At 31.1% G+C, this 18,012-nt stretch overlaps 2 protein-coding genes and 1 long non-coding RNA gene across 3 annotated transcripts; 2 read left to right on the top strand and 1 right to left on the bottom strand.

Annotated features, from left to right (window-relative positions):
* Nucleotides 1-541: 541 nt before the first annotated feature.
* Nucleotides 542-9,595, top strand: LOC114716569 (potassium channel AKT2/3-like). The gene is made up of 11 exons (XM_028901624.1): nucleotides 542-1,009; nucleotides 1,567-1,778; nucleotides 4,840-5,005; nucleotides 5,103-5,160; nucleotides 5,849-6,166; nucleotides 6,257-6,496; nucleotides 7,139-7,456; nucleotides 7,545-7,730; nucleotides 8,020-8,095; nucleotides 8,371-8,946; nucleotides 9,416-9,595. The coding sequence occupies exons 1-11, from the start codon at nucleotides 765-767 to the stop codon at nucleotides 9,526-9,528; spliced, it is 2,508 nt and encodes an 835-aa protein (XP_028757457.1). The 5' UTR covers nucleotides 542-764; the 3' UTR covers nucleotides 9,529-9,595.
* Nucleotides 9,596-14,799: 5,204 nt separating this feature from the next.
* LOC114718011 (uncharacterized) lies at nucleotides 14,800-15,206 on the bottom strand. The gene is made up of 2 exons (XR_003737776.1): nucleotides 15,123-15,206; nucleotides 14,800-15,005 (listed from the first exon to the last, which is right to left on the bottom strand). It is a non-coding gene; the product is annotated as an uncharacterized LOC114718011 (long non-coding RNA).
* On the top strand, nucleotides 15,002-17,069 carry LOC114717924 (uncharacterized). The gene is made up of 2 exons (XM_028903194.1): nucleotides 15,002-15,810; nucleotides 16,424-17,069. Exons 1-2 carry the CDS (start codon nucleotides 15,451-15,453, stop codon nucleotides 17,015-17,017), a joined length of 954 nt encoding a protein of 317 aa, XP_028759027.1. The 5' UTR covers nucleotides 15,002-15,450; the 3' UTR covers nucleotides 17,018-17,069.
* The last annotated feature ends 943 nt before the right edge of the window (nucleotides 17,070-18,012 follow it).

Below are 18,012 nucleotides of genomic sequence, written 5' to 3'. Positions count from 1 at the left end.
TATTCTCCTATTACATTGGAATATTGTGCGAAGTAAAAACCAAAATATAGTTGCACCAATAGTGTAATACTCTCTGCACAATAATGCCTACCTAGTAGTGGAAGCTCAAGTTAGGAGCCAATCGATCACCTTTTTAACCACTATTTTGTTGATCATGCTTGATTCTTGGTGCTTTGTCTTTTCTATTTCATGTTTATACTAAGTGGGTGCTTTGGCTAAATTTATAAGTTTGAGCTGCTTCAATCAGGTTGGCTTGGGATTGATTTCTGTTGATAAACAAGACAATATTTGGGATTACATATTTTCCATATAAACCTTTCATTAATTAAGAGATAAAAAGTAGGAATGGGCAGTGAGATATGTAACATCACAAGAGATATTGGAATTATATGAGAGAGAAAGAAAAAGGAGGAGTAATGGGCATAAAACATAAGGATGTCTCAACCACAGACGAAACCAAGTGTCGAACATACCCCACCATTTCTACTTCAAATTGATCTTATCTCCTTCACTTGATTAACTTGTTGGGCAGCCAGTTTGCTCTATCCCCACCACATTTTTCAGGCTTCATACTTCTCTATCGTACGAAATCATCAGAGGACCACCAACATCTTTTATTGCTCTTCTTGCCATTCAACCTTTTTCCTCCTTCAATCAAAACCTGGTATTTCTGATACCTATTCTAAACCCCGCTCTCTCTCTCTGTGTGCTTCTGACATCCCTTCCGATATAGCTGCACATTTTGATTCAAAAATCTATCTAGAATGGAGACGAATTTCAGTTCTTATTATAATCTTCACTGGCTCTCTAGCTTGAAGAAAAGTGATAGGAAACACCATAATGGTCATTCAGAGAAGCCTGATCATGTTGAAGAAGATAATATGTCTCCATCTTTCCATCTACGGAATATTTCAAAACTCATCCTGCCACCACTTGGTGCTTCTAGTTACAACCAGAACCCAGTACAAACAAAAGGGTGGATCATATCTCCAATGGATTCAAGATACAGGTAGGACCTATCCATCTATTAGGAAGAATAAGTTTTAGTTTAGCAATTAGTTTTTTGTTATTTTACTTGGGTTGTTCTTGGACTTCGCTAGCCTAAAATTCTGCCAAAAATAAAATAAAATAAAATAAACTAAGTCCAAAGGTTGCTTCTTTAGTTTGGAAGACACCATCCAGATATGCATATTTAATTTCCAACAACTGTGGAGCTCCGTTATATTCAAAACTGACATAGCTTTTCTATTTTATAATATATATATATATTTATATATGATGAATCCAGATGAACAGCTTGGTACTCGATTGTAGTGCGCCCACAATCTTTAATTTTAATAGCCAGCCGACTTACAACAGTTTGAGACAAAAGTGAATTTGTTCATCTCCTGGAATTTATCCCTTTTTAAATTATTGATCCCTTTTAACACTGGAGATATCTGACCACGATGCTTGCAAGCATGATAAAAGGAAAGAATAAAGTATAATTAAAGTGAAAACAAATCAGATCAATCATCATATACGTACATATACGTGTATATCATATTCTTGATGGACTGTGTGTAGGTATTGGCAGAGTTTGATGGTGCTTCTGGTGGCTTATTCAGCATGGGTTTATCCCTTTGAAGTTGCTTTCCTGCACAGTTCTCCAAATAGGGAAATGTTCTTAGTGGACAATGTTGTTGATCTTTTCTTCGCTGTCGACATTGTTATCACATTCTTCGTAGCTTTCATTGATCGAAGAACTCAACTATTGGTCAGAGACTCAAAAAGATTGCTGCGAGGTATGTTAATCAAACAGTATTCCCTTAATAATATCCATGTCTCTATGAGTTAACAATTGTATTAGAAGCGATGGGTAGAGAGAGTTATATTTCAAAACATGTACTCCTTTAGTCCTGAATTTTTTTTTTTTTTTGCCAACAACCTTTAGTCCTGAATAGGATGGAGAGAATCCTTTTTTTTTTTTTGTGTGTGTGCTTAATATAAGTCAAATGAAAGGATAAATTTTACCCGAATTTATTATTTATTTTCTTGGAAAGTATATATATTAAATAAAATAAATTTAAAAATTTATTAAATTTTAAAATAGTGTTAATGAGGTTTAAGGTTTTTTTTTTTTTGGTTTTGATGAAAAATGTTAAAAGTAATTTATAAATAAGATTACATCATAATATAATATAGTTTAAACTTTTAGCAATGCTATGAGATAACTTGGATCCGTATTTGGTGCTCATTACCTGATGAGCAATTTGGACTGTCTAGATCTAATCTGGATGGTCCAGATTTAATGTTTTTAAATAATTATTTTAAAATAAAAAAAATTATATTTTTAAAAATAATAGTTAAGAGATTATTTTATTTTTTATCATATACCTATTAAAATAATTATTTTTAAAAAATAAAAATAAAATATGGACCGTCCTGATCGGATCTGGACGGTCTAGATCCGATAAGCATTGAGTGCTCATCAAAACTGATGAGCACCCAATTCGAATCCGAGATAGCTTAATCATTGTTTTCTAATATTATTATCTAATATCAGTTTTATTTCTCTGGTTTAATTGTTGTACCTAAAATGGGTGGGTAGAGAATGTGAGTAGGTTGCAAATAAATGAGACGATAAAAAGTTCAAGCACCCCCATCATTTTATGAGTAAATAATGATGACTTCATAACTCATTTTAGATTTCGTAGGATGTTAGGTTACAATAATTTTATGAGTAAATAATGATAATTTGTTATGAGGATCATTATTATTACTTGGTTTCTCTTTAAAATCAGAAACAATTTCCAAAATCAAAAACAAAAGGAAAAAAAAAAGCATTCAGCAATCTAGAAAGGTCTCCTTATGAAGGAATTACATTATGAGGTCAACAATTTCTCATAAAATAGAAATAAGTTGACTGGGATAAAAGATCTTCTTAAATAAAATATAAAATATTTTTAAATAAAATATCTGATAGATTTTGCATAGTGGCATGTGATAAGCATCTTCATCTAAAGTATATCAATTTTTTTGACATGAATGAAATTAGTACTAATAGTTAATTTTTTTGATTAGATTGATTCTCGTTTTCTTTTGTTGCAATTAAATTAAAAAATTATAGTACAACAACAAAAGTGTTTATGTGTAGAATTTATATTTGTTCTTTATTCTAATTTTTTTAATTTTGTGGATAAATTATATATTTATAAGCATATTTACGTTAACATCCAATATTATCTATTAATACAAATTTTAATATTGTCAATTTTAATTTCTTTTTTCTAAAAAAAAGAAAAGAACTCTCAGTTCTAATTTCTAATTTGAGATAAATGAGATGGCAACAAAAAATTGAGATAAATGATAAAAGACATTAAAAAGGTTATTCATGTTTTTTTTACGGAAATTGTTGGGGAATTGATATGTAAAGGGATGCCCTTTTGGGTACATTTTGGACCAACCCAAAGTAGTGTCCATACCCTAATGTCGGAAACTGGTTTTTTCAGAAAATTATTTTAAAGTCCCGTACAAAGAATATAAATACAAAAAAAAAAGTCCCAATAAATGCCCAAATAGCTCTCAAGTCTCAAATTCTCTTATTTGTAGATTTTTTTTTTTTGAGTATGAAAACATATTTACCTTCTTTTTTTTTTCCAGCAATGAAAACATATTTACATATAAAGGATTTGGCAATTGAGAGCTATTTTTGCATTTCGTTAGGCTTTTTAGTATTCAGAATTCTTGTGTGGGACTTTAAAATTATTTTTTGGACAGAGTGTGGGGAAACAAATAGGTAACGTGACGAAAGCAAATATGGGTCCAGCCCATTTCCAAATGATGGGCCTAAGAACAAAGTAGCATAGCTCCATATGGATTGTAAGGGAAAAATCAATTTTCTGGATCACAAAGTCCTAAAAACTATTTTAAAAACAAAAAGACAATGAATAAATATTAAAATCTTATCTAGTTTTATGTAATATAGTATAAATTTCAATTAACTAAGTAGTGTTAGATTAAGAGATTATCAATTTTGCCAACAACTTGAGTTGGCATATGCCTGCATAGTTTTTTGAGTTCAAATCCTGTTGATAGCTTTAGACTAGGAAGCACGTCCTCATGACTCATAATTAAAAAAGGCTTCAATGCATTTCTAATTTTTCAGGAGTTTTATTTTGATCTCCTAAAAGGAAGATAATAAATTCTTAATTAAAATAACTAAATTTTACACCTTGATCTCATAGTAAATTTTTTAAAACAAAATTTTTTTTTCTTGCATGCAGGTTTAAATGTAAAGTGTAATTGAATGATGGCTATATAACTAGATCTTCTCATAAATTTAATGTTAAGTCTTTCTGAGTCAATATATAATATCAATCTTAAGAGCTAAGAGCATAATTCCTTTCCAAAACTTGATTAAGAAAACTCTTCTTCTCAAGCCTTAATCTTTTTACACTTAAACTTGAATTTCAATTTTCAAGTCAACGTATTTTAAAATAAATTTAAGCTTCTTTTTTTTTTTTTTAATAAGGGTCAAATGAAACACACATTATGTCAACACAAAAACACACTCACACACCCAGCAGCTCAGGTTTAATCATGTGACCTCCTTCCCAAAGAGGGGGTTGGTGCCACTAAAACCAAGGACAATTTTGTTATCTTAAGAAAAATGAAAGGACAATTTTGTATGAATTTGAACTAAGAGGATCAAACTTAAATTGTTCATGACATCAGATAGATCAAAACTGTATTCAAGCTAAAAATGATTAAAAAAAAATCTGAGGAGGAAAAATTCAACATGAACTTCGGTGAAATCAACACGAGATTGATGTCATGAGTGACTTTGTTTGTTATGTTGGGTTAGGTACTTATCAACTTGGTTCGTGATGGATGTGGCATCAACTATTCCATATGAGGCAATAAGTCACGTAATCACAGGCAAACACAAGGTAGGTCTTGTTTGCTACCTTCTGGGCATGCTTAGATTTTGGCGACTCAGAAGAATGAAGCAATTTTTTACCAGGTTCCCCATCTTTCTTCGACCTTTGATATAAATATAAATGAGATTTTGTTATTACCAGACCTTTTGAACTGATCAAAGGATCCCTTTCTTTTGACAGGTTAGAGAAAAACATTAGATTCAGCTACTTCTGGATCAGATGTGCAAGGCTTCTCTTGGTATGTCATCTTTTCATTTCAATCCATTTCTGAAATTTTTAAACATGACTGCATTGTCAATGATGGACACAGGTGAACAGCTTTAAAATAATGTGACATGAGTATGGTTACATGAGTACCTAATTGGAATGGGTAAACTTAGCTTAAAAACTGGTTGTTGAGGTGGGAAAACTATACTATTTTAAATTTTAATTCTCCGTGATTGACCCAACCAATAGCTGCACTTCGCTCAGCCTTCAGCCTGTCAAAACCTTTCATGAGTAGGCCTCTCCAAAACCGTCAACCACCTAACTTTGATACTGATTGATAGGTTGAAAGAACAATCTACTTAAATAGAATGTGGGACTTAGTTTCTCATACTATTAAGTAATCATCACATTCTTTTATATCTTTTCAAACACACCAAGCGTATGTCTCTGTAGCTAAATCAGGTTCCTTCAAAGACCTCATCCATCAAGAGAAAAACACATAAAATGAGCTAATTTCCATTCTAATTAAAAACAGTTGATCAATTAATAGTGCTAGCAACATATCTTTGGTACTAGAGTTATGAATGACTTTTAAAATTAAATTTTCCAACACATTCAGACAGTTTAACATCCCTGTAATACACACGTACATCATATAGTTGGTTTACTTTTGATTGAAAATGTGAGAATATGAAGACAAAATTGTAAAATTTGTGTAGGTAACATTATTTTCGGTTCATTGTGCTGGGTGCCTCTACTATCTCCTAGCTGATCGGTATCCTCGCCAAGGAAAGACATGGATTGGGGCAGTGATCCCAAATTTCAGAGAGACAAGCCTTTGGATCAGATACATTTCAGCCATGTACTGGTCCATCACCACCATGACCACTGTTGGTTATGGTGACCTCCATGCTGTCAACACTGTTGAAATGATATTCATTATTTTTTACATGCTCTTCAATCTTGGCCTCACTGCTTACTTGATTGGTAATATGACAAATCTTGTTGTTGAAGGAACTCGCCGTACTATGGAGTTTGTAAGTATTCATACACATATTTTTTTAAGAAAAATACGTAAGCGTGACGCATATTGGGTATAAAAAGCTCGATATTTCTTGTGGATGCAGAGAAATAGCATTGAAGCTGCATCAAGTTTTGTGGGGCGAAATCGATTGCCTGCTAGGTTGAAAGAGCAGATTCTGGCCTACATGTGTTTGAGATTTAAGGCAGAGAGCTTAAATCAATATCAGCTTATTGAACAACTACCAAAGTCCATTTGCACAAGCATCTGCCAGCATTTGTTTTTGCCAACGGTGGAGAAAGTCTATCTGTTCAAGGATGTCTCTAGGGAAATTCTCTTGTCTATGGTATGAACTGCACTTAGTCTTAATGGGTTAGATCAATTGGTGGGAGGGCGTGAAATCTCTTCATATTAACATTGTTTGATTCCTTTTGGGCTATTCCATTGAGGGGGGGGGGGGATTTAGATACACCCTCCGGTCCCTAATATATAAGCTCCTTAAAGAGTTATGTTTAATCCTAAATATAAAACCTCAATCCCCTTTATTTTCATATTTATCATTTTTTTTCCAAAATTAATTTACCTAACGCATAAATTGATATATAATATAATGTTACACAATGGTATATGAGGAAGATCATGTTACATTTGCTACAAAAAACAAACTTATCTAACTTTCTTAATTATCTAATTATTTAAGTAGCCCTTGTATTAAAAACCAAAAGTAGTATGTTAGAAGTATATTCAGTCATAATTTTTTTCTTAGTCGTGAAATAGTGTTGACCAAGTACGAAATCAAATTACTTTACTGTATGTGAATAACAGTGCATATCATTAGTATTACTCAAGTTTGAAAGTGAGCTCACTTTAAAGATCTAAAGACTGTCTCGGAAAGTGATTTAGCTTCAATCTACAATTTGGTCGTAACAATTCTTTGGATACAAATCAATGATTTCACAAGCAGACTAATGGGTCAATTAATGTGCAGGTTGCGAAAATGAAGGCAGAGTATCTACCACCTAGAGAGGATGTTATTATGCAAAATGAAGCACCAGATGATGTTTACATCATAGTGTCAGGAGAAGTAGAGATCATTGATTGTGTAATGGAGAAAGAGAGAACTTTAGGGACTTTGCTAACAGGGGACATGTTTGGAGAAGTTGGTGCACTTTGTTGCAAACCTCAATACTTTACCTATAGAACCAAAACTCTCACACAGGTTTTGAGGCTCAAAACCAATGCTCTAATTGAAGCAATGCAAATTAAAAAGGAAGACAATCTACAAATACTCAAAAATTTCCTTCAGGTAGAACTTTGACTTTGGCTTATATCGTAGCGATCATGCTTAGGGTTTTAATTCAAATGTCTCAATTGTTCATGTGATGCAAATGCAGCATTTCAAGCAACTAAAAGATATAAGTATTAGAGATTTAATGGTGGAGAGTGGAGAAGAAGAGGATCCAAACATGGCTGTGAACTTATTAACTGTGGCCAGCACAGGCAATGCAGCTTTTCTTGAAGAGCTTCTCAAGGCAGGTTTGGATCCTGACATTGGGGACTCAAAAGGGAAAACCCCCTTGGTAAGTTCATTTATGATATCCGTGCCTTCATTTCTTGCTTTTTATATGTATGGGGGGAGAGGGGGGGAGAGGGGGGTGAAAGGATACAAATCAAAGTTGAAAACTAGTCATCGCCTTGTTTGCTCCAATCATTTTGGGACATCGCAAATCCTTAGCCTAACTGCATGAACCTAGATAGTTACGGTTTGATTTATTCATTCACAATAACTGTGGTGATCATTACCATTTTGAAATTAGAAAGAAATTGAAAGAAAATACGTAACCAAATTAACAATTTTCTTTGACACAGCACATAGCTGCATCAAATGGGCATGAAGAGTGTGTAAAAGTCTTGCTTAGGCACGCATGCAACATACACATAAGAGGTATAGTATTCCAAATCCCCCTCTCAGTTCCCTCTGCAATTAGCTTTTGACACTATTTGGGAAGTAAAAAGTTTTGTTGCGTTAGCACTTGAAATCATATTTTTAAGATGATGTTTAAAATAACAAATATACCAAAAAAATTCATAATTCATGTGCTACATATCTTTTTAAGCAATATAACAATATTAATTTTATATACACTTTTTCTGAGCAAACCTTAACAAGTCTTGTTAGTTTCACATTTATTGGTTGATTCAATTTCTAATTATTGGCAGACTTCAATGGTAACACTGCCTTATGGGATGCCATAGCATCAAAACATCACTCCATATTCAGAATCCTCTACCAACTTGCTTGCCTCTCTGATCCACAAACAGGAGGTGATCTCCTGTGTACAGCAGCAGAAAGAAATGATCTAACAGTAATGAGTGAGCTTTTGAAACAAGGATTGAACATAGACTCGAAAGATCGCCATGGTATGACAGCAACCCAAGTAGCCATTGCAGAGAATCATGTGGAAATGGTTCAGCTGCTTGTCATGAATGGAGCAGATGTTTCTGACATAAGAACTCATAATGTTTCTGCTTCTGCTTTGAATGAAATGCTGCGAAAGCGTGAGACCGGGCATCGGATCACAGTACATGAGGCCACACCTAGTGAGCATGTAGTAAGGGGAGATGAAAGTGAGCAGGATGAGGAGGAGCAGAGTTGGGGAAGATCTAGCAAACCTAGCTTCCCAAGAGTGAGTATATATAGAGGCCACCCTGTAAACAGAAGAAACAAAAATTGCAAGGAAGCTGGGAGGCTCATAAGGTTTCCTGATTCACTTGAGGAGCTCAAGAGAATTGCAGGTAATTAACCTTCAAGTTTCTCACTTGCAGAAAATGTCTTTTTTTTTTTTATATTGCTTTCTAATAGTATTTGTTAGGAATTGGGAAAGATCTAGTAGAAGGGACTTAGTTCTCACGTGACAAACCAAGATTCAAACATCCCCCAAAAAAAAGAGAACATCTATGCATAAGCAGAAATAAGAAAGGAAAAAGATAAAGAAAGATAGAAAGAAATCCATTTGATCTACTATCTACTAATATGTAAATTCTATAGGAAGCCAAATTATATGAATTAGCTTCTAAATGGTGTCTTGTAAGTTGCGTGAGCTGGTTGGTTGTGTTTAATGATTAAAGTGATTAAGTGATTTAAATTTGGAGTCTTCGAAATTAAGTTTAAATTACTATATCAATATATAAGTCATGAACAGTGTTGTTCACTATAAATTGTTCAATCAAGAAATTAACTTGTGGATATTATCATCTTCAACAGGTGAGAAGTTTGGGTTTGAAGCAAAAGACGCAATGGTGACAAATGAAGAAGGAGCAGAAATAGACTCTGTTGAAGTGATTAGAGACAATGATAAACTTTTCATTGTTGGATAGCAAAAATTTAGAAAAATAAAAAATAATGTAAAATGTGAACTGCTAGGGGCTTCTCATCCTTCTCTTTCAAACATTAATGAGATATCTCTCATTTTGAAAAAAAGAATAACAATAATAATAATTGTAAATAGTCTCTTATAATAGTCTTATGGATTTTCTTTTTCTGTTTTGATCTTTTCTTGCCATCCACATGGATCTCTTGTTGTCTTTCATTTTGAAAAATGGGGAAATAAAAAAGTGTAAACAGTCTTCCATAATAGAATTATGGGTATTCTTTTTCTGTTTTGATCTTTTCTTGCCTTCCTCTTGGGGACATAAGAAGTTGGTTGGCTTTAAATGATTTTTCAGTAGGATTTGTTGTTCATAATTTTGTTTAAAATTTGATTTAGGGCAAAAAAATTAAAGAAAAGAAAAACTTACGGTCTGTCTGGTGAATTCTTTAACGTTTAAAGAGTTACAGTTGTTTTGGGGGGGGGGGGGGGAAAGGTTACAGTCAGGCAGTAGGTGCCATCAAAATATTGCTATTTAAAATATAAAAAAAAGTAAAAACAATGTTTGGCAAAAATATTTAAAGTCCGCTTTTAGAAGCAAAGTTGATTGACACTTTTGTTATAATGGGTGTCAACATTTGTGGTTGTGTAAAATAACCGTTATATATGCCAGAAACCTTTTTCTATTAATTCCGGTCAAAAAAAAAACCTTTTTCTATTAAAATAAATGGCAAAAAATAATTATACTAAAAGCACATGTACTATGGCATTTGCTGAGTGAAAGTGACTGAGAGTTGACAACTTGACATAATTATAACAATAATAAGCTTACAATAAAATTGAGAATTTTGTATAAAATTGTGAGTTCAAATTATTTATGGAAAAAAAAAAGGCAATAAGCATATGACTTATAACTATACCAAATATGTAATTAAAAAGGAATTTAATCCCCAAAAAACAAAAAGAAAGAAAGAAAATGGATAAACGTGTAAAAATTTAAAAGAAATCATATTGTTAATAACTCGTGAATAATAAAATTGTTTATATTTTTATATTATTGATTATTTATAGATACATAAACTACAAATTGGATAATAAGTCACTAAATTTCATTGTAATTTTTTCAATTTGAATTTTACTAGAGAAATGAATTATAATAGCGTGTTAGAAGATTAATCTAACACTATCAACAAGTTAATTAATTTATTAATATCTAATTTATATCAAATCATAAAGATTTGCTAGAATTCAATTAATTTATGGAGATGATGCTTAATATAAGACATCTTGCAGAAGGATTCTATAGTTCTATAACCCACTTTGCAAAGAGTCAATAGCATCAAATTGTTGTTTAAAACCAAAAACCTTATTGTATTGTAGAGAGAGATTATATATGAAAAAATTTAAAGATGATTGTTGGCAAAAACAATTAAAGATTACTAGGATAGATGGAAAAATCTCGTAAAAAGAAGTTTGAAATTACTAAATCTTAAATAAAAAATTCTAACAAAAATATGTTGTTATTTGAAAATCTAGTATTATCAAAGCCTATAAAAGTATTGTTACGATGTCATAAAATTTAATTTAAAATTTAGTAATTTTAAGTTTTCTCTTTTTAGGATCCTCCCAAGATAAATTGGCTTTAATTGGAGGGTATTCTTAAAATGTAGTCATAATTTTTACTATTTTAATGATATAAACCATTTTTAATTGCTTCTTTTAATCTTATGAAGTAATTAGAACTTAAAATTGTCTTATACTATCTTATTCATATTCATAAATCACTTTTAACACATTTCATCAAAATTTTAAAAAAAAATTTAAATCTTATTAGTTACACTTTAAAATTTAATGATTTTTCAATATTACTTCTATTTAATATAAATATTTTTTTAAAAAAATAATCTACATAATAACAAATGAAAAGTAAAATGGTGCATTTAGACTAAAAATTGAATGATATATAAGAAAAAATTCTAATAAAAATGTATTATTATTTGTCAATCTAGTGTTATCAAAACATATAAAAGTGCTAGTATGGTGTTACCAGATTTGATATGAAATTTAGTATTTTCTTTTTTTTACGAGTCTCCCAAGACAGATTGATTTTAATCGGAGGGTATTCTTAAAATGTAGTCATAATTTTTACATTTTAATGATATAAACCATTTTTAATTGCTTTTCTTAATCTTATGAAATAACTAGAATTTAGAATTGTCTTATACTCCTTTGGTCCTATTTATAGGACAGAGAGAGAAGACATTTTTTGGTCCTATTTATAGGGCACTGAGAGGAATTTTTTATATGAATGTACAATTTTACCCCTCATTTATTATTGAGTTGACTTTGTTTGTATCAAATATAATGTATATTAAATAGGGATAAAGTTGAAAAGTTATTAAATTTTAAATGATAGTTAATAAAGTTTAAAGTTTTTCTTAGTCACACATACTGGAACTGTCTTATAAATAGAACCAGAAGAGTACTATCTTATTCCTATTTAAAAATCATTTCTAACATGTTTCATCAAACATTAAAAAAAAAGCTTTAAATCTTATTAGTTACACTTTCAAATTTGGCGACTTTTCAATATTACTTCTATTTAATATAAACATTATTTTAAAAAAATAATATACATAATAATAAATAAAAAGTACAATGGCACATTTAGACTAAAAATGGAATGATACTCCTCTGGTTCTATTTATAAGGTACTCCCTCCGTTCCTTATTATAAGAGACAAATAACCGAATTACGTTGATAAAAAAAACAGTTAAAATTAGTTAAGAACAATCAATGTGTGAAAAATATAATTTTTTTTCCAAAAATACCCTTATTAATAAGGAGAGAGAGCATGAGAGAGAACAATTAAATTATTGAAAGAAAGAGAAGTGGGAGGGAGAGAGAGTGTGAGTTCGAGACAATAAATATGGGTAAAATAGTAAATCAACACAAAAAAGTAGAGACAACTTTTAAGTGTCTCTTATATATAGGAACATGCCATAAGAATCAAATGTCTCCTATAATAAGGAACGGAGGGAGTACTTTTAGTATATTTCACACAAATCAAGAAAAACTTTAAAATGCATTAACTCTCCATTAAAATATAATAATTTTTTAAATTACCCTTATTTAATATATGCACCTCTCAAAAAAGATAATTACATGCGTTATAATAAATGAAGGATAAAATAGTATATTCACACTGAAGATTTAATTAAGCGACTTATAAATATGATAAAAAAACTCTCTCTCTACCCTTTAAATAGAACTAGAGGAGTATATATTATAAGTAGGATAAAAAAAACCTCCTACCTTTACCTTTTATATATGTATGTATGTATGTATGTATGTATGTATGAGAGGAAAGTAACTTTTTTTTGCTGGAGGGAGGAAAGTAATTTTAGAGAGTGTTTAGATAAAAACCAAACTATAATTTTAAAAGTGTTTTTAGGGTATATGAAATAAATATATAAAAAAATCTGTCTCGTTTTATGAAAAAATATTTTTGAAAAATATTTTTTCATCTTACCAAACTTTTTCATCTTGCCAAACATTTTTTTAAACTAGGACGTTTTACTTTTGAGGTGAAAAGTGAAAACTGAAAAGAGTGCGCAAATACGGGGAGAGAGTGGGCAGGAAAATATTGACGAGGACCCCAAAATACATGAATAATTTAATTGATGTGATTTAGTGTTGAAGGTTGCATTTGGCCTTGAAATCAGCAGATGATTGAAGAAGGGTAATTAAAAGTGATGTCATTTCATGATAGCTTAGTTTGATTTTGGTTTTTGGTGCATTGTATTCTCATTTCAAATATTTTCAATGATTATGACTCTTAAAAGCTATAATCAATTTGGGGAATGTAACCAATACACTTTATCTCACAAAATGTGCCCATCAAGCCACTCGTGCTTTTATTTTATTTTAATATACCTGCGCATCAGGACAAATTAGTATTTAATATTCCTATTTATTCAATAAATACTAAGGAGAATAACAAAAAAAAAACTGAAAATTACTAAATCTTAAATTATGTTTGGTAACACTAAATTTGTAATTTACATATGATAGCAAATTTTTATTAACATTCTTTATTTAGCATCTGCAAATTTCTAACTTCTTTTTTTGTCATTTTTCCTAAATATTATTCCTCTGATCTTTAATATAAGATCTATTTAACTATTTTGATTAAATTAAAAAATTAGTTAAGTTAGGTAATAATCATAAATATAACATATGTTTTCCAAAATACCCTTAGTTAAAACTTCTTTAAAAAAATGACATTTGAAAAAATGTCATTTTATTAAAAAGATAAAAAGGTTGAATTGATGTTTGTGTGGAATTAATGAGTAATAAATACTCACTCACTTTATAAACTATATAGGTGTATTATTAATGAGTAATAAGTATTATTGTGGTATTTAATTATTTAATACAGGTAATTTAGGAAAGAATTGGTAAATATGATAAATAAGTCCTATATTTAGGACCAAAATCAACCTTCTAATTAGATTTTATATTAAGGATCGAAGGAGTATCTTGCAATCAAACTTTAAATGAAGATCATCTTAAAAAATTGTAATTAATACCCCATTTAGTAATTTATAATAAGGATCACTAATTCATTCTATAAAATGCCTTATAATAATAAGGATATCAAAAGTAACTAGGTTAAACAGATGAAACACAGTCGATGAGTGAAAAAAACATGTTGTTCATTAATATCTGGAAATTTTCCTTGCATGGTCTGAGGCAGTACTTGTGATATTTTGGCCATTTTATTTGGCATAAAAAAAAAAAAGAAGTTCAGATGTTATAGATGAAAAGAATTGCTTTAAAAAGGTTATTTGTAGGTAAACTTAACCAGGCTTGAATCACTAGAGGACTACCACGTCTGAATCTTTTCTGGGCAAGGAAAGTTATTTGTAGGTAAACCTAACCAGGCTTGAATCCTATTTTTTGTTACGTAGAATCATGGGAACACGTCGGACAACATACATATATATACACACATACACACACAGTAATTCCATAATTTATACATAACTCAAAATTAGTCTTCTTAGTCAAGATTTATTAATAATATAATTTCTTATAATTTTATAACTGCACTGACATTTCATGCAAATGAAGCTACTTTAGTTTAATGCACAGAATAGAATGTTGGGACCTAAAGCAGAAAGAATCTGTACAGTAATGTGTAAAAGCCTGCCACTACACATAACTTATCATTCTCATCTCTTTTAATAACAATATTTAAAAAAAAAAAATTAGGCTACGTACAACCTCCTTTAGCCTTTAAAAAACCATAAAGGTTGGTGTTTAAAAACATGGGGAAGAAAGAGAAAGAAATATCAGAGAGAACAAATCAAAATGGAAACATAAGAAGCAGAATCTTTGTTAAAGTAGTCAAACTTTTGCACCCAGGAAACACAATCCAACATATCCTATTTAAAAGAGCTTCATGAATGTTCATTTGCCTTCCTGCCATTTTTACCCAACTGAGTCAGTCCATCAAGGAATAATTAATTACCAAGAGAGGAAAAAATAAAGAAATAAAAAAAAGACATTTTAGTTTTCATTCTGCACATCTTTTTTCACCATGACTTGTCTCTCCAAGACACTTCTTTTTCTTTTCCTTTATTTTCTTCTCTCTTTGCCTCACTTTATTACCAGGATACCAGCCAGCCCATTTCACAATAAAAACAGCATATTCTCAATCATCCACTCCACCGTACAGGAAACACCCATGATTGCACCCAGTAGCATCTTGATTTCACCATGGAAAACCTCTGCTATTAAGCTACCAAATTCTTTGATTATTTAGCCTTCCAGTTTTATATATATACGCCATCAATCTTCTTCACTTTTCTTCCCTGTTAAACCCTCTTTTTTTCCAACTCTTATTGTCCTACTCTCCATAATACTGATGGGTTCTTCATATACCGCATCATCTGTCAATGGTTTCTACAACTTCCTTACACAAGGACTAGATGAGCTTCACCAATCCTTCGTGTCCCATAACTTCATGTCAGTTCAATTCCTTTCAGAGGTGCTCTCATCTATCCAATCTTTCCATTCACAGTTAACAATTTTGGTCCAAAAGCTTCGCTTACCAGTTGGAGGAAAATGGTTGGATGAGTACATGGATGAAAGCTCAAGGCTATGGGATGCTTGTCATGTCCTGAAATCCGCCATTTCTGGAATGGAAAATTGCTGTTCAGCTGCCTCCACTGTTGCTTCCTCACTGGATACCTATCATCATCTCACTCCAGAGATTTCACGTCAGGTTAGTGGAATACACTAATCCATCGCAAAAATCATACACCTCAAGAACACCATAAATGATTGGTTTTGAAAAATGATTCTGGTCTATTCTTTTTGTCCAAATCTTTTCTTTTTTATCTTTACTTGCATCAAGTCAAAGAAACTTAAGAAAATACATCACTTTCTTGAAGATATACTTACCAGTGGTTTCACCCTACTAGTGAGTTAGAAAGTTTAAAGGCACAATTCATACGGAGAAATAAATCATGGACCACGTATTCTTCTCAAGAACCAAACAGTCCAAACTATATATCTACTAAAGAAATTTTTCTTAACATGCACAAGGTCAGAGAAACTTAAGAAGGTTCCTCATTAGGTTAAAGATCCACTAATTAAACATGTTTTGCTGCACATTATGCAGAGTTTGAAGAATAAATTCACGGCTTGTAAATAGCGTAGTTTTAGATAAACTTTACATTATATATATATTGATGTTTCACACCGACTAATTAATTAATTTTAAAAGCACAATTCATAGAGTGAAGTAAATCATGGATCAGGTAATCTTTTCAAGAACAAAACTATATACTTATAGTTTAATGAGGGGATTTTCTCATGGGTATTTTCACAAACAGATTATCCGCGCAATAAATATATACCAGAGAGAAATTCTAGCACTGGAAGAGGAGAACAAGGGCTTGATGGAAACAAGAACTCAGCCACTGTCTCTGTGCCTGAACCAGAACATCCCAATGGAATCAAAATTAAACGCGTTCAGTGGGTTTCGAGGCGTTCTTCACGCAATGAGGAGCGTGAGTTCATTGCTTCTGCTGATTCTTCTTTCTGGGTTCGCTTACGGCTGGTCTGCCTCCTGCTTTCAACAACGCGACATGGAAGAACAAGCAGGTTTCGGAAGAGGGTTGACGGATTCCATGGCGAGATTGGAGCGAAAAGTGAGAGAAGAGATAGAACAGAGTGAAGCACAAAGCGGGATTTTGCTGTTCGAGTTTCAGCAAGCGAGGATAGCCATGGAGGAACTGAAGGAGGGGTTGGAGAGAAGAAGAGAGGGATACGAGGGAATTGAGATTGAAGAGAAAGCTGAGAAGTTGAAGAGTTGGATTGGGATGTTGAGATGTGGGGTTGAATCCATTGCAGGACAGATTGATGATTTGGTTGATGAAATAGTGCAAGGAAGGAAGAAGCTTTTGGACATGTCCAGTTATAGGTAGACGCTGAGACGAAGATGGCCATAATAATAAAAATTTATTACAAGTCCATGGAGTTTCACTTGCTTTTAATTAAATTTTGTAATTCTTTTATCATATTCCTATATTTCACTTGTTTTTTATTATTTTTTTTGTAATTTTTTTATTTCTATGAGATTTTTGTAGTTTCACTGGTTTTTAATCACAACCCTCTACTTTCAGGCCATTGATTTAAAGAAAAAATTACAGGAATCTAACTAAAAATTAGGTGAAATTATAAAGATTTTCAGATTATTTTTTTCATAATAAATAATTGATAATTATTTTTAAATTTATATCTCATCTATTTGTTCTAATTTTCTCCCTTTTCTGCTTTTGGCAAAAAAAAAGAAAAAGAAAGTTACCCTTTCGGTTTTAAATTTACAAAATACTCGTACACCTTTTACATTTCATTATTGTGTTCTTTTATATATATATACACACACATGCACACAAAAGGCGCAAACTTATTGTTAGCTCCTTACATTTAAAATGATCTGGAGCTCTGTTATAAATATACTACCTTCCGTTCTAAATATAAAATCTAATTTATTAAATAATTTATAATATAAATTAAATCTTATATTTAGAATTGAAAGTAGTATTATTTATTGCAATCTATTTATTACTTATCAGTGTTCATTGTTTTGTTTCATTAGTAAATGAAAATTTGAATATTATGCAATACAAGGCTAACTTTTCTTGTTAAGACAATTTAACATGTTATTAAGATTAGACTAAATATTGATAATAATTCAACTCCTATCATAAAATGCATTACTTTGTTCAGAGACTGAATTGAGGTTATAACAATTTAAGTAAAGTAAATTTAATTTCAGCATAGAATGTGTATTTGATTTTTTATATGAAAATTCAATAAATTAAAGAACAATTGTGAAATGAAAGAGAATGAGATTCTTGCTTTGAAGAAAAGATACATTACTTCTTAAGAAAGAAAATTTCTTTCCTATCCAAATCGA

The sequence above is a fragment of the Neltuma alba genome, unplaced genomic scaffold (genome assembly GCF_004799145.2).
Source record: "Neltuma alba isolate B1F8T4 unplaced genomic scaffold, ASM479914v2 tig00000304_pilon, whole genome shotgun sequence".
Classification (NCBI taxonomy): domain Eukaryota; kingdom Viridiplantae; phylum Streptophyta; class Magnoliopsida; order Fabales; family Fabaceae; genus Neltuma; species Neltuma alba.
The sequence above is the reverse complement of the archived record's forward strand: the minus strand, read 5'-3'. Positions and strand labels throughout refer to the sequence as shown.